The sequence below is a fragment of the Vigna umbellata genome, chromosome 5, assembly GCF_029865625.1.
Source record: "Vigna umbellata cultivar VRB3 chromosome 5, Vumbellata_1.0, whole genome shotgun sequence".
Classification (NCBI taxonomy): Eukaryota; Viridiplantae; Streptophyta; class Magnoliopsida; order Fabales; family Fabaceae; genus Vigna; species Vigna umbellata.
In genome coordinates, this window is record NC_142169.1 from 12,740,403 (window position 1) to 12,756,200 (window position 15,798).

General features: G+C 35.8%; 1 protein-coding gene across 4 annotated transcripts; it reads left to right on the forward strand.

Moving 5' to 3' along the window:
- Window positions 1-3,920: 3,920 nt before the first annotated feature.
- Window positions 3,921-15,798, forward strand: LOC124842901 (DNA repair protein UVH3). Of its 4 annotated transcripts, none has more exons than XM_088116021.1 (19): window positions 3,921-4,063; window positions 4,153-4,403; window positions 5,108-5,259; window positions 5,340-5,429; window positions 5,571-5,694; window positions 5,967-6,044; window positions 6,714-6,892; window positions 6,966-7,089; window positions 7,603-7,680; window positions 7,766-7,819; window positions 8,116-8,300; window positions 8,463-10,170; window positions 11,625-11,819; window positions 11,906-11,991; window positions 12,139-12,430; window positions 12,535-12,671; window positions 13,274-13,358; window positions 13,522-14,064; window positions 14,841-15,798. In XM_088116021.1, the coding sequence occupies exons 1-19, from the start codon at window positions 3,976-3,978 to the stop codon at window positions 15,522-15,524; spliced, it is 5,133 nt and encodes a 1,710-aa protein (XP_087972147.1). In that variant the 5' UTR covers window positions 3,921-3,975; the 3' UTR covers window positions 15,525-15,798. The 4 variants fall into 4 exon arrangements, with proteins under 4 accessions (XP_087972147.1, XP_047175454.2, XP_087972148.1 ...); XM_047319498.2 differs by having other exon boundaries at window positions 5,580-5,694; XM_088116022.1 differs by lacking the exons at window positions 3,921-4,063; window positions 4,153-4,403 and having other exon boundaries at window positions 5,143-5,259; window positions 5,348-5,429.

Consider the following 15,798-nt stretch of genomic DNA (forward strand, 5'->3'; position numbering starts at 1 on the left):
TAACTCAAATAAGTCTTATATCTATTATTTAGTATAGAAAGCTTACAACAATAATCGATTATCACTAAGGATAATCGATTATCACAAGAAAATCAATAAAACACTTTGATTCGACAATAATCGATTATCACTCAGGATAATATGTTATCACTGAAAGCATGACTTACCAAGGTTCGCAGATAATCGATTATCACTTGGGATAATCGATTATCAATTGGGATAATCGATTATCACTGGCAGTTGGGAGTTGTCTGTTCAACTTCTGACCTAGCTCGAATCTTGGGTTATATATAATATGTTTCATAATTCATAAAAGGTGACTTAAACTATTGCAAAGTACAAATAACTGTCTAAAATACTCTTATTGTTTAAGCTAGCTTATTTTTTGGTGCTTGAAGAAGGAAAAGCTATTACTTAGTGTGTCTAAGTTGGAGGTGTTTTTGTACCAAGCAAAATCAAGTTTTTCATTCCTTTGTGGGTCAAAGGAAGGTGTTGTCATCTCTTATTCGTTAAGAGAGGTGTTTTCTAATCTCATTCTTATTATCATTTTGTAAACTGCTTTACATTTTTAGTGGAAAAGTTAATCACTTCATTAGAGAGATTAACAAGTGGATGTAAAATATTTTGATTCAAACTAGTATAAAAATTACTTGTGTAATTCTTCTTCTCCTTACTCTACTTTACTTATTTGCTTTTGAACAACATGAGTTTCCATTTTTATCGAAGAAACTTTGAAAAGGAAAAAAAAGTTCTAAGTAAAGCGATTTTTGACTCGAACTAATTCATCCCCTCTTGGTTTTTTATACGCTCTAATCATTTCGCTGTGCATTTTCTACAGCATGTGGCAACATCTTAAAGGACCTGATTTAATATGTAGTAGGAGGGTTGTGGAATAGGAAAATCAGTAGGTGTAAACCCTAATTTTGTGATCCAATGCTGAAAAAACTATATAAGTGAAAACTAGGGGTACATTTAGCTCTTTGTATATTTCTTTCCAGAATAAACTAATTTTAACCTTATTTTGTAAGTCGAAAAATTTAATTTCACACTTTGAATGAAATCAAAATTTAACTTTAGCTGCATTAACAAACATTAGAATATCAAAAATAATTTATATAACTAAAAATCACTTTTTAAGACCTTTTGATTTTTAAACTCTATAAGTTCAATTGTCAGAAATCATATTCAAATAAATCATTTAAACATAATAATTGCATCAAAATTTCGAAATTACACTTAAAATGCAGAAAAAATATGCACTCATGAAAAAAAAAGAATCAGAGTCACTCAACAAAGCTTTTCAAAATAAGAACTCTCGTACCATAACAAAGTCAACATTGTGATAAATCAGTAAGCAAAGAGGTTGTGTTCAAGACAATGAAAGTGATATGTAACATGATAACAAATAAAACAAGTGAAAACTAGAACAAGGAAAAAGAAAAAGAAGACATAAAAGAAAAAAGGAAAACAAAATATTATTAATTGAAGAAGATAAAAAAAAGGAATGATATAGGTGTGAGAGAGCAACTTAAATAGAGAAAGCCTTTCTTTTCCGGACATACAACAATGATATTTTATCATTGTTTTTATTATATTTATTTTTATCCTTTGGTCTTTTTATTATTACTTATTAAGGTTTTATTAAATAATTTTGGAAAGAGAAGTATTTTATTTATATATGTGGAATATTGTGTAGATGAGAAGAAATCGCATAATTAAGTTACAATTTATTTAAGTAAATTTTCCAAGCCAATTAGTTTGGCCCAATTCGCTTGATGAAGAAGACTAAATTGTCTAACTGAGTTATGTCAATTTGCCCAACAAGCTATACCAATTAGCCTAATAAGTTATAAGTTAGAGAACATCAACTTTTATAGAAAAGCAGTCAAAACAATCATACGGCAATCATAGGAGAAGCCATCAGGAGCATCTTTTATCAAATATTAGAAAAGGTTATCTAAAAGAAAATTGTTTTGCACATTGACGAGAGTAAAGAAGAAGAGGTTATAAGGTGGAGGAAGAAAATAAAAGATTAAATATGGCAAAGAAAGAGACTTTCCTTAAAAGGTAGAGAAAGAACAGAGAAGAAGGAAGGAAAAAAAGTGAGTTAATTTTTAAATGGGTTAAATATGTTTTTAGTCCTTAATCTATCAAACGAATTTACTTTTGGTCCATCTTTCAAAGTAAGGTACATTTTAATCCTCATCCTTAAGGAAACCTTAATTTTTCATCCTCCAAACTAACGGCGTTAAAAAAAGCTGAGCTGGCTAACGGTGAAGTATCACACCATTTTTTTTCTGACACTGAGCAAACCTTCCCCGCTTTTCTGCCACTTCAATCTTTCCCGCCGTCAATGCCACCACACTGCCAACACAATGTCGCGCCGGCCAGCCACCATGCCGCCATGAAACCGCCGCCGTAGAAACCCTAGCCGCCGCCATCCTCCATCACGCACCTCCACCATCAACACCCAGACGCGAGCAACCTCATCGCGCCACCACCCAACGCGAGCAGTGCCATTACGAGTTCAATCTCTCTGCCACCACTCTCCCTTCATCATCGCAAGGCCGCCATCAAAACCTCCTCATCCTCTGCAAGCTCGCATCGGACCACCACCATGACCAAACATTCACCGTCGTCGCGAGCCTCCACACCATAACGATCAGAATTGCAAAACCCCCAATCCTCTAGGAAACCTGCACCGTGAGACTTTTCGCTATGCCGCAAGCAACATCGTCGAACATCCAAACGGTGAAGCTCCTCCCGACTTTCTCCTCTTGATCTGCAAGACAAAACCCAAAAAACGCAACAGCCCAAAAAACCCCAAATCAAACCCAGAAACTCAGAAAATTTCTTCTTAATTTCGTTTTGGATGCCCTTCCTTATCGTTTGAGTTGAAAACACAAAAAATAACAACTAAGCAAATTACAAGACTGTAGTACTGGAACACGACAACCATACAAGAAGGAAAACCATCTACACAAAATCAATTCAGCTAATAAGATGGCAAGCACCTCATCGAAGTCCACTCCACACTCAGTGGCGATTTCCCTTATTAAATCAGAAGCATTGCTATCAGCAGCAACAATCAAATCATGACCCGAATCAACAAAATCTGAAATTGGGGGTCATCGGCAAGGTGGAAATGGAGATCGAAGCCTCGAGATTTGAGGGAGTTGAAGAAGAGAGAGTGTGAGGATTTGACGGCGAAGTCATCAAGCAAAACGAGAACGTGTCGATCTGAGGGTCGCTCTGGGGTGAAGGAAGTGTAGAGAAGATCGTGGGGGCCAAAGCGGTGTGAGAGGAAGGGGGAGAGAGGGGTGAAGTGAGGGTTGGCGTGGGAGGTGATCAGGAATTAAATATCGGGGGTGTCGCAGAGTTCCTAGAAGAACTGCCGGCAGTGGCCGCAAGGGGCGGCGGAGACCGCCAAAGAGTCAAGGCGGGTCTCGCCGTGGAGGGCCAAGTTGGAGAGGAAGAACTACTCGGAGACCGCGAAGGAGTCGAGACGGCACCAGTGAGGAAGGGAGATTGACTCAGAAAAAAAAAATGACGTGACACTCCACCGTTAGTCAGTTCAGGCTTTTTTTAACGCTATTGATTTTGGAGGACGAAAAATTATGATTTCTTTAAGAAGAAGGATCAAAATGTAACTTAGTTTAAAAAAGAGACTAAAAATAAAATCGCTTGATAGTTTAAGGACTAAAAATATATTTAATCATTTTTAAATATTAACGAAGTTAAATTTGAGTTAAAAGAATTATTTTTAATCAATTAAAAAGTCCGTAAGATGATTTGACTTTTTTTTTTTTTAAATACAAGGAAATGAACTGAACAAAAAGCAAGTTAAATAGCATTTGCATAATTTACCCTGTTATATTTGTTGTATTAAGAAAAATATAAACCGACTTAAATACCAAACTATATTATTACTTGGACTGGCTGTTTGGCGCGATAACGTAACTGACCAGAAATACAATGGGAGTCCACGGTCTCTGGGAACTACTCTCCCCCGTCGGTCGCCGCGTCTCCGTGGAAACCCTCGCCGGGAAAACCCTCGCCGTTGGTACTCCTCAAACCCTATCACTTTCTTTCTATATCTCTCTTCCCCGCATTAAGTAATTGATCCTTTTTCTTTATTTCCCCTAATTGCAGATGCGAGCATATGGATGGTGCAGTTTATGAAAGCGATGCGCGACGAGAAGGGGGAAATGGTTCGCAACGCCCATTTGCTGGGATTTTTCCGACGCATTTGCAAGCTTCTATTCCTCCGCACTAAGCCGGTCTTCGTCTTCGACGGCGGGACCCCCGCCCTCAAGCGCCGCACCGTCATTGCCCGCCGCCGGCAGCGCGAAAACGCTCAAGCTAAAGTCCGCAAAACTGCGGAGAAAATGCTGCTCAATCATGTACGATCGTTTCGTTGCCAAGTGTGAAACTATGATCACTTTTTTGTCCCTATTTTGGTGATTTAATTGGTTGTTCGATTCCGATAGAAGGAAAAAAAAAATAGCTCAATTCGCTTTGAAGTAGAAGAGTGTTGGAGGGGTTAGAATGGAGAGCAGCTTATTTATTCGATTGTCGGGTATTTCTGTAGTAAGAAAGCGAGTTATAAGTTATAAATGATTTTCCATTCTTTGATGTACCTCGATGAGTGACGAAGAACAAAAACTCTTCATCCATTGAGTTCTCATTCTCCTACTTTATTGTCCATGTGATGGTGGTGCAATGTGTTTATTTTTCATCGTCTCTTGCTCACTTGCATGTTGAGTTTATTGTGGTGTGGTTCAAAGCGTTTTGATTCTGTAATTTTGAGGGACGCTTGTGCTTATTTCTGTTACTTGCAAAGTGAAAAGAATTCAATTGCATTAAATCTTAATGTTGGAATGTATAACATTTGTGATTTGATGGACCTTGTATATTTGAGGGTAGCTAATTTAGATTATCATTTTCCACCCTGCTTTCCTATAATACTACCAAACAAAGAATTGTTGTACCATTTATGCCAATGTGTATACAGTTATCGCATATTCGGACGTTAATATGGTCCATTGTATCGAGATTTTGGTTACGTATTTCAATCTTAACGTTTGTTTTTCTACTTCGCTTACAGTTAAAGACACTAAGATTGAAGGAACTGGCTGATGATATTAAGAGCCAGAGGATGCAGAAGAATAGTAATACTAAGGGTCAGAATGGATCTAAAGAAAAGGACTTTGTTGGTAGTGATTCAAGAGGAAGTCACGTGAAAGAGCTAGATGAAATGTAATCTGAATATGCTGGTGTATATTGTAGATGTCTTCTTCTATCAGAGTTATGTTTATTGTTTTGAACTATTTGTTTAGGTCTGCAGCTAAATTTGCAACTAAGGAGGACATAAATTCTTCACAGGCAACATTATCCTCAAGTTACAACCAGGAGGAACTTGATGAAATGTAATCAACCTTATTTTTTTTTCCTAAATGAAAGGGACTAACAGGCTTGAATTATCTTTCACATAATTTACATAAAATATTATCTTAATGTATTTGATCTTGAATAAGACTGATAATTTGTCTATATAATCTTTGGCCAAGTTCATTTAGGTTGGCAGCATCTATAGCTGCAGAGGAAAGTGGAAAACATGCTAGAAAAGGAGTGCCGTCTATTATAATTAATCCTTCAGAGGAAGAACATGGCGCAGAAGAACAGATTCTACTGGTAAATTTGCAAATGTAGAAGAATGGAATAGTTACAATTAGCCATTACAATGATATGTTTTTTCTATTATCTTTGTGTATATAATTTTGTTTCTTGATCAAGCCCATGAATTTTCCAATCTTGTAACAATAGAGAGATTGCTGGGAAATGAGGAAATATTTCATCCTTTTTTTTTTCTTTTTGCTGTTACTCTGTATTTTCTTTGTTAATTGCTAGTAAATTTTCTGATTTCTCAGCTCTTGTGGCTGTATCTATATTTTTTTCCTCCTCAGCCATCAGTAAATGCAGAAGTTGATATAGCTGTATTGGCTGCTTTGCCACAGTCTATGCAACTCGATATTCTTGCACAGGTCAGATTTTAAATATAAAGGATATTACCTTCTGCCATGCATTTGGCCATTTGTCTTGCTCTTGTTATTGTAAAGAAGCTTTCTGCCACTTCTAACTAACAAATTAATTGGCATGTGTTAGAAGTGGACTTAAACCTAACTCAACCCCACAAAACCGGCTTGTAAGGTGAGGTTTGCACCTCACTTATATATTATATTTTGACCTTATCTCTAGTCGATGTGAAACTTCCAACACACCCCCTTCACGTCGAGGTATAGACATCTCGTGCGTGATAGTAGAAATTGGGTGGTCCGATAACGGCCCGAGGGTGGAATAGAAGAATAGAATGCCCACATAGAACTTGCTAGGATAGGCTCTAACCATGGCTTTGATACCATATTAGAAGGTGGGTTTTAAGCCTAACTCAACCCCACAAAACCGGCTTGTAGGGTGAGGTTTGCACCCACTTATAAACTATGAAATGATCTTATCTCTAGTCGATGTGAGACTTCTAACAGCATGAAATAAAGGATTAGATAGAATGTTTTCAAGATTATTTTCTCATTTTTCGAATGATATTTGTGTTAAGGCATCATATGAAATATTGGCATGCCAACAACTCATCTACATATGATATATTGTCTTTCATTTAGTTTAGATGTAAAAATAAAATTGTTTATTGATATCAGCTAAAAGGAAAGAAAAAGGAAGAGTTACTAAAGGAAGTTTACAATCACGAACAACATGATGTCGATTATCAGGGCAAGGGCAAAGGGATTCTGCTCAGTGAAGCTGGCATGGTTGGTTGTAGCTCCAGACATGACACTGTTGCACCAAGGACTGACAATCAAGACTCAATTGACGAAATGTAGGCTGCATTTAATGTCGTAATTTTGGATTTATAATGTTATTTCTTATTTGTTAGTTTTGATGGGTATTAGGTTGGCTGCATCTATTGCTCTGGAGGAAAATGAAAAGTTAGTAAATAATGCATCAACTTCTGTTGGGGCTTCCACTATTGAGGAAGATGAAGTTGACTATGACGAAGATGAAGAGATGATACTGGTCAGTCTATATTTTGAGACATCTATGACTTTCAGTTAGTTCATTTAGTTTGTGCCTGAGAGTTTAGGTGACAGCTCTTGGTCATTTTCCATTTTAGTAATCTTAATAGAAAACCACATTGATTCCTGATTGCCCTAGTATCAATCCTTGTGTTAGACTTGAGTTTGAAAATACAATCTGCATGATCTAATTGAAAGGATTCTAGTATTAATCCATATATGTAGCAAATAATACTAACGCAGGCCTAAGCAGAAACAATGAGTCTCATCCTTCAAACACAATTTATTAATTTTACACAATGAATTAGAAATCTATCACATGGCTCTTTTAAGAAATGCACATGTAACCGTCGAACATTACATGATATAACTGTCCTACAGCTCCTGAACACACTTAACTATGTACTTCTTTCACCTTGCTTCCCCAACTCCGTACCTAAAAGGCATGATTTGATGTGTAATCTATGCATAAAAAACAAAAATAAATAGTTTATGTTTGTTTTCCTTTTTTCAGCCAGCTATGCATGGTGAAGTTGATCCACTTGTTCTAGCCTCATTACCTCCATCAATGCAGCTGGACCTTCTTGTTCAGGTAGTTGAGTTCTTAAAATTATTGTTTAGCTCAAGTGCCTCTTACATTTTATTCTGTCATCAGTGATTGAATAATTGTTCTGCAGATGAGAGAGCGTTTAATTGCAGAGAACAGACAGAAGTATCAGAAAGTCAAGAAGGTTTGTGGAAAGAACTCGTATTTAATTTTGATATGTTGACATGTCAAACTTGTATCTTTTCAATATTGAAATTTTCTTGGATAGTTGTGTATCTATTTAGAGTTGACATGGATAGTTAAAATGTAAAACCTATGCTTCTTCATGTTCTTTTAAGTTATTTTGTTTGGCACTATACTGATTCTTGATGACATTGATACTGTTATTTTATTTCATTTTGGCATGAGAAATACTTTTCCTTTGTACTAGTTGTGATTGCACACTGTACTAAATTTTTATCATTAATTGGCTCCTTCCAGGATCCTGCAAAATTCTCTGAGCTACAAATACAAGCTTACCTTAAAACTGTTGCTTTCAGACGGGAGATAAATGAAGTGCAGAAAGCTGCAGCTGGAGGAGGAGTAGAGGGTGTACAGACTTCACGGATTGCATCTGAAGCCAACAGAGAATATATATTTTCATCATCTTTTACTGGTGATAAACAGTGAGTAACCTTATTCTCAATTATTTTTTCCATAGTTGAATAAATTGTTAGTCCTAATAAATATTAGTCTTAAAAATGGTTGGGTGCTTTTCCTGTGTATTATGATAATCTGTGAAATTTAATTGACAACTTCTTTGGCCTTTGCATTCCTGAATATGGCAGTGAACTTACCTCCACCGGCTTAGAGAAAAATAAAAGTACAAAAGAGAAGGCACAAGGAACACATTATTCTCAGAATCTTGCAAATAGCATTTTGGCTGGAAATGATTTTAATAAATCAAGTGAATTGATTTCCAATGAACCTGGTGAGCCTGCTGATGAAAATATTCAGACATATATTGATGACAGAGGTCAATTTCGTGTAAGTAGATTGAGAGCAATGGGGATGCGTATGACCCGGGATATACAAAGAAATTTGGATTTGATGAAGGAGTTCGAGCAGGAAAGTGCACAGGTGAACAAGGCTTCAAATATTGGAACAATTAAAAATGGAGAAACTAAGGGTTCATCAGAAAGTTCTGGGATCCAGCCTGTTGGTAAATCACAAGAGGTGAATGTTGACTTAGTTGGAGAGAATGTGCAAAATGAACAAATTATGCTAGACCAGAATGCTTCTATCGATATATCTTTTGAATATGGTTGCGAAAATGAGTTTGCAAATGGTGAGGATGATATATTTTCTAGTTTAGTAGGAGGAAATCCATTGGCGATATTTGACACTGATGATTCTGCAGCAACAGTGCAACCTTCTCATTCTGATTGGGAAGAAGGAATAGTTGAAGGTAAGAGTACTGTTTTTCCCAAACAGGATAAGGTGGAATTGAAGTCTTCTGTTGCAGATGACGATAATAATAATGAAAGTGAAGTGGAATGGGAGGAAGGAGATTGTGATGGTGCTAACAGCAGCTTACTGTCAGGAAAATATGCATCCCGAGGGCAGTTGGAGGAGGAGTCCAATTTGCAAGAGGCAATAAGGAGAAGTCTTGAAAGTGCAGGGGATGGAAAACACAAATGTATGTCATTGCTTGATGCGCAATCAAATACTTATGAGAACAAATTGGATCACGATTTTGAACATGGTGATCATTCTGAACATGGTGATCATTCTGACCCAATGGCTTTAAATGAGAACACTAGGTTCCTGAATAATAAAAATAAAATGGAGGGAATCACTTTGTGTAGGGAAGATGGTACTGAAAAAAAGGAATTACTTGAAACTGAAGATAGAGATAAAACGCCTGATTTTGTTTCCGTTAATAATGCACAAACTTTCCATTTTCATGGAAGTCCTTCAAAGCCAGCTTTGACTTTTATTTCAGATAAAACTGAGACATTGATTGACACAACTTGCAGATGGGACAGTCACCCTTGTTCTGAAGATTCAATTTCAGATACAAATATAATGACGAAGGACCAGGTCCCTGTGGTTGAAAAGAAGTTATCTGATGAACATGATAATGATAAAGTGTCTTCCTATCATAAGTATACACCCAAGGCTGTTCCAGTTGGCGCAACTGAAGAGGAGAAAAAGAACTATATTAAGGAACCTGAACCATTTAGTAATTGTACTGACACTACCAAACCCACTATTCATTTGGGGGAGTCATCCTTGAAAGGAGTAACAGAAGAGCTTATTGAGCCAAACTTGGCTTCAGAGGGTAATAATGGAATTTTTTTTGACAAAAGGAACAGTAGCCATGGCAGTGATACGGTTAACAGCCCAGGGGATTTTCCTGCTCTAGCAACTCAGGTTAGCCTGGAGAAAGAAATTCACATTCTTGGTCAAGAATATATTAACCTAGAGAATGAGCAGAGGAAGCTAGAGCGGAATGCAGAGTCAGTAAACAGTGAATTATTCACTGAATGTCAGGTGCTAAACTGAGTCTGATCTATAATACATGTGATTTATATTGTGACTAGTTATTAAATTTCATAAAACCTATTACTTGGATTTTCATTGTTTTTCATCCAATTTAGGAACTAATTTGTTCTAGATTTAGGTTGAGAAGGATATTTTAAAAGTGAGGTTAAAAGAATTTGTATGGATGGTATGTTAGAATCACTTTTAGATGTAAGAGCAGATATATTTAAGATCTCTCACCCACAATGAATTCTTTTATCAGAAAAAGTTAAATATTTCCAGTTCTTGATATCAATTCTTGCCTCAAAATTCATTTTGAAATTTTGGAAGGCACCCAAACAAGAAATGTACTATTAAAACAGTTTTTGTCCCACGACCATGATTTCAAGTGCTACCCAAACATACAATTAGTTTTCCCCTGTCAAATACTCACATATGCTAAGTTCTTGGAGGTGTGTGTGGTAGTCAAAAAATTAAATGTAGTATGGTATGTATTTTTCATTCTTGTGGTGCGTGATTGAGTATAAAACTTTATCTCGTATTTGATTGTTTATTTCTGCCTTCAAGAATATAGCAGAAATTAATTGGCATTGACAGCACAAAGGATGGAACTTGTATGTTTCACAGAATAACAGAGAGAAACGTTACCTGCACACATTGAACTAGAATTTTAACCTAGTTGTTATATGTGAAAGGTTCTGCTCAAAATTAGGTCTTGAAAGAAGGTATTCATACTCTTAAAATTAGAACACAAATATTTGACACAAATATTTCTTACCTTCGAATACTATTGTGACTAAAGATGATTATTATGCTTGTATATCTTATTGTGCAATCAAGAAGTAACATATCTGATTACTGCATTAGTAGGTTGCGCAAGGTTAAACCCATCTAACATAAATGAACTTTAGAATTTGGGTTTAGTAGTGGTTCAATCCTTTGAAACCGGTTTCTAGTTTAACAGTTGCCCCTGCTTATATATTTTAATTTTACTATATCATTGGATGATGTGGAATCTTTAACACTTCCAGTTGCGTTGAGTATTAGACATTGTACATGTGAATTTTCCTGAACCAAAACATCCATGAATTGTCCAATAATAGTCTAATAGTACATGACCCAATAAGCCTAATAACAATTTGTGTGTCAATTAGATGAAGTCATGACCCCACAATGGATATTTAATATTTTTTTATTATTAATAGCAAACTTTTTATTTTTATTTCATCATCATCATTATTATTATTATTATTATTTGTATTATTATTATTATTATTATCATTATTATTATTATTATTTGTATTACTACTACTACCACCTCACGAACCCATTTGGAAGTTTTTTGGATTAGACTATGGCTTTATATATCGGTTATTATTCACAAATGCCATTGATCAGTAATGATTTTCCATGGATTTAGTATGTTAATCCCGTATGTTTCTGATGCATCTGACACTCTGTAGGAACTACTGCAAATGTTTGGCTTGCCATATATTATTGCTCCAATGGAAGCAGAAGCTCAATGTGCTTATTTGGAACTTGAGAAACTAGTTGATGGTGTTGTAACTGATGACTCTGATGTCCTTCTATTTGGGGCACGCAGTGTCTACAAAAATATATTTGATGACCGAAAATATGTAGAGACATACTTCATGGAGGTCTAGACTTGCTAAATACTGTAGCTTAAATAAATTTCAGTTGTAATAACATTTTGTTTTCATGCCTTTCTTTATGATTGGTTCAGGACATTGAAAAGGAGCTTGGACTGACTAGAGAAAAATTAATACGCATGGCTCTACTTCTTGGGAGTGATTATACCGAAGGTGTAAGGTGTGAACATTCTTACCTTTGTCCTACTCTTTATAATAAAATATTTAGTAGATGTCCTTGTAAATTTATGTATATATACATACACACATATATATTCTGCATCGATGAACTTGACTAGATAATTTTGGTGTTGCTGCATGTATGTAGTGGGATTGGCATCGTTAATGCTATTGAGGTTTTGAATGCATTCCCTGAGGAAGATGGCCTCCTGAAATTCCGGAAATGGGTTGAGTCACCAGATCCCACCATCCTTGGAAGGTTGGATGCAAAAAGTGGATCAAATTCCAGAAAGAAAGGATCAAAAGTTGAAGAAAAGATAAATTCCTTAAATTGTGATGCTAAAGAGTCTCCATCAGAGCAGAACCTCCCCCATGCGCTGGAGCAAAATAAGTTGCCAGATTACATTCAAGAAACAAAGCAAACTTTCTTCAATAAGCATGTAATTGATTTTCAGCCTTTGGTGTTCTGTGTTAAAATAATGAAGTATAGTTTTTCGTTTATTAGATCATCTTTGTTTGTGACTTTCTTTTTCTCTTTTAATAGAGAAATGTTAGCAAGAATTGGCACATCCCTTCTTCTTTTCCAAGTGAAACAGTTATTTCTGCTTATTGTTCTCCACATGTTGATAAATCAACCGAGCCTTTCACATGGGGGAAGCCAGATCACCTTGTTCTTCGGAAGTGAGTTTATATGTTAATGTACTTGTTTCCATAACTTTTATGTTAAATCAATGGGCCAGCCTCTCATTTCTCTTCATCTATTCATCTATTGGTGCTTCTATTCCTCAACTGCTTACTTTTCTATTGGGAAAATCCACTTTGCCTGATTACCAAGCCCTTTAGGGGGTTGGGATTAGTTGAGAGTTTAAGTTTCGTTTAAGGTATTTTGGTGCTTATTTGGACAGTTACTTTGTACATGAATTGGATTTGATTCTTTTGATGGGTTTGAATGTTGAAACTTTGTGCCATGTGTGAGCAGTATGGCTTGATAAACTTTAAGTTTTCCCTGATATTGGTCCATGCTTTTCTTTGAAAACTATCTTTGATTCTTCAAATGGGTTGATACTTTTTGTACGTGAGCACTATGGCTTGATAAACTTGCAGGATTTTGGTCCATGCTTTTCTTCTGAAGTTATAAATCTAAAAATATTTATTGTATATATTGACCTTTGAGACACTATTGATCTCCCTTTTGGAATTTACTTAATCTTTTTCTATCAAACCCGTATGTAATATATGTTTGTATATTCTTGGAAATTTTTTAAGTTACTTCCTGTCCACAGATTGTGCTGGGAGAAATTTGGCTGGATTGGCCAGAAAGCAGACGAATTGCTATTACCTGTGTTAAAGGAGTATAATAAACGTGAGGTTAGAAACTTTGTTTTAATAATCTCCTCCCTGTTTTTACTGACATTTTTATTGTACTAAAAAATTACTTTGATCACTAAATAAGCAAGATTTCCAATTGTTGATTGTCTAGTGTCTTCTCAAATCTTCATATTATTATGAAAACGTTAATCTTTTAATGCAGACTCAATTGCGGTTGGAAGCATTTTACAGTTTTAATGAGAGATTTGCGAAAATCCGTAGCAAAAGAATTAAGAAGGCAGTAAAAGGAATAACTGGTAAGCTGCCTTCAGATATGATAGATGATTCTGCAGAGGTGTTGTCCAAGAGTAGGAAGATTGGGAGAGAACCCGAGGATAGCACATTAGAGATTTCAGGGGGAACAGACAAACGTCTTGAACGTCAAAGCAAATCAAAAATAAAACAGTCAACGAAAAGGAAGAATGATACTGTTGCCAAGGAACAGTCAAAGAAAAAGAAAGACAACGATGATCCGTCTTCAGCACCTGGTACATCAGAGATGGAGAATTTACAGCCAAGTATGCAGACAGAAGAACAGTGTGATGGTAAGGCATTAATTCAGAATACAAGTGGCCGAGGAAGACATAGAGGTATGGGAATAAAAAGAGGAAGGGACAATGAGAATCTCAGTTCATCTGCTAGCAGTGACATTGATGATCAGGGATCAAGAGTGCATGTGGATAAGTTTTCAGAACACGTGAGAAAGGTAAACTTCCATCTTGAGTTTTCTGATTTATGAAATGAAAGATGTATAAGCTCTATTTTGATAAATTTATCCAGTACATGTAGGAGAAAAAAAACACTGTACTACTACTATTACTGAGTCTCTCCATAGCCTATATTCAACTTATGTGCCTTAGCTTTTGGAGAAGTTAAATGAAAATGGCTTCTATAAAAGTTAAGCTTGCAAGTTGATTTTAGCTTATGTGAGAAGCTCAATTTGTTTTACATTATTTTCTTCTCTTACAAGTACTTGTCGAAAAGTATATTCAAATAGGACAGTTATACGGTAATCAACTTGTTTCTTTATTGACAACCTTCCTTTATTCTCTTAATCACTAATAATAAAGTAATAAACAGACAGCTGCCATTTGGTCCTTGCAGTCATCTCAACTCTATGAAGTTCTATGTGTAAAAGAATAGATCCACACTTGTGTTCAGTGCTTAAGTGAAATGGTAATAAACAAAAAGTAACCCGCCATTCTGATAAACTGGATTTAAACCTGCTGTTACTTGTCAGTTGTCAGTATGAAATCTTGATTTGGTTACTTAAATTAGTGTTTCGTTGAAGAGAACGGGAATGAGAAATTTCTCAAGTAAAGCAGAATCATTATCTTAACACTGTCAAAAAATCAGAGTGAATGAGACAAATTCTATAGTGTATTGAAAACATTTGAAGATGATTGAATGTGATCTCATTCGAAAAAAAAACAGTATGAAAATGAATAAGAATGTGTCACTAATAATTTGTGTACTTTGCAGTCATTGCGATCTCGGAAACCTGTCAACTATTCTTTCGAAGATCCTGAAGATGAAGATGCCGAAGATGCCGATGATGCCTTTGATCATAGTAATCGGACTGGTCCAATTGAAGAAAAATTATCTCAGATTCATGGTGCATCTGAAGATGGTCCAACAGATTTCAGTGCAATGAATTTTCCTTTAAGGGAGAACTCACCAACCGACCCTTTCAAGTCAGAAGGTCCGTTTTGCGTGCATGCAGGTGAAATTAATCATCCTAGTACTGGCAATCATGATTCTTCTACTGGAAATCATGACTCTTCTGATGACTACCTTAAAATGGGAGGTGGATTCTGTTTAGATGATGGTGAGACAGACAAGCTGGACACAATTGACGATGTCAATACTGCCACAGTGGATTCTACTCAAGACTTTTCACACTTTTCTGATTGTTTGGATGAAACTAACCGTGATAAAAACAGTTCAGATATATTATTTTCTGGCACTGAAAAGCCTGAAAATGGGTCAGAAGGTGGAGGAGACTTTTATGACTTTGGTATAAAGCGAAATGACCTTGTAAATACTAGTAGTTATGATCATTCTGACGTAGGGATCTTGAAACCAGAGAATGTTCATAACAATAGTGGAGCCTCCGCTGGAGTTTTCAGTGCTATGCCTTTTTTGAGGAAAAGAAGGAAAAAGTGAAACTTCTCTAACTTAGAGTGAGGCTTGAGCACATATTGGTCAACCCTCCAAATTGTTGACTTTTTAGTTATTTATTTTCTTACGAGAAGGGATTCTTGGAAGCTTTGGCTTTACACTCATGGTGACTCTTATGAGGTATATATTTTGCATATTCATTAACTTAATATCGAAGAGAATGTAAATTGTCAAGTGACTATCAAATTTTGATTGTCAAGTGGCTACATTAAATCCTAAGACGTATAGCTGTTAGTAATGTATCTCTTTTGGATGACCA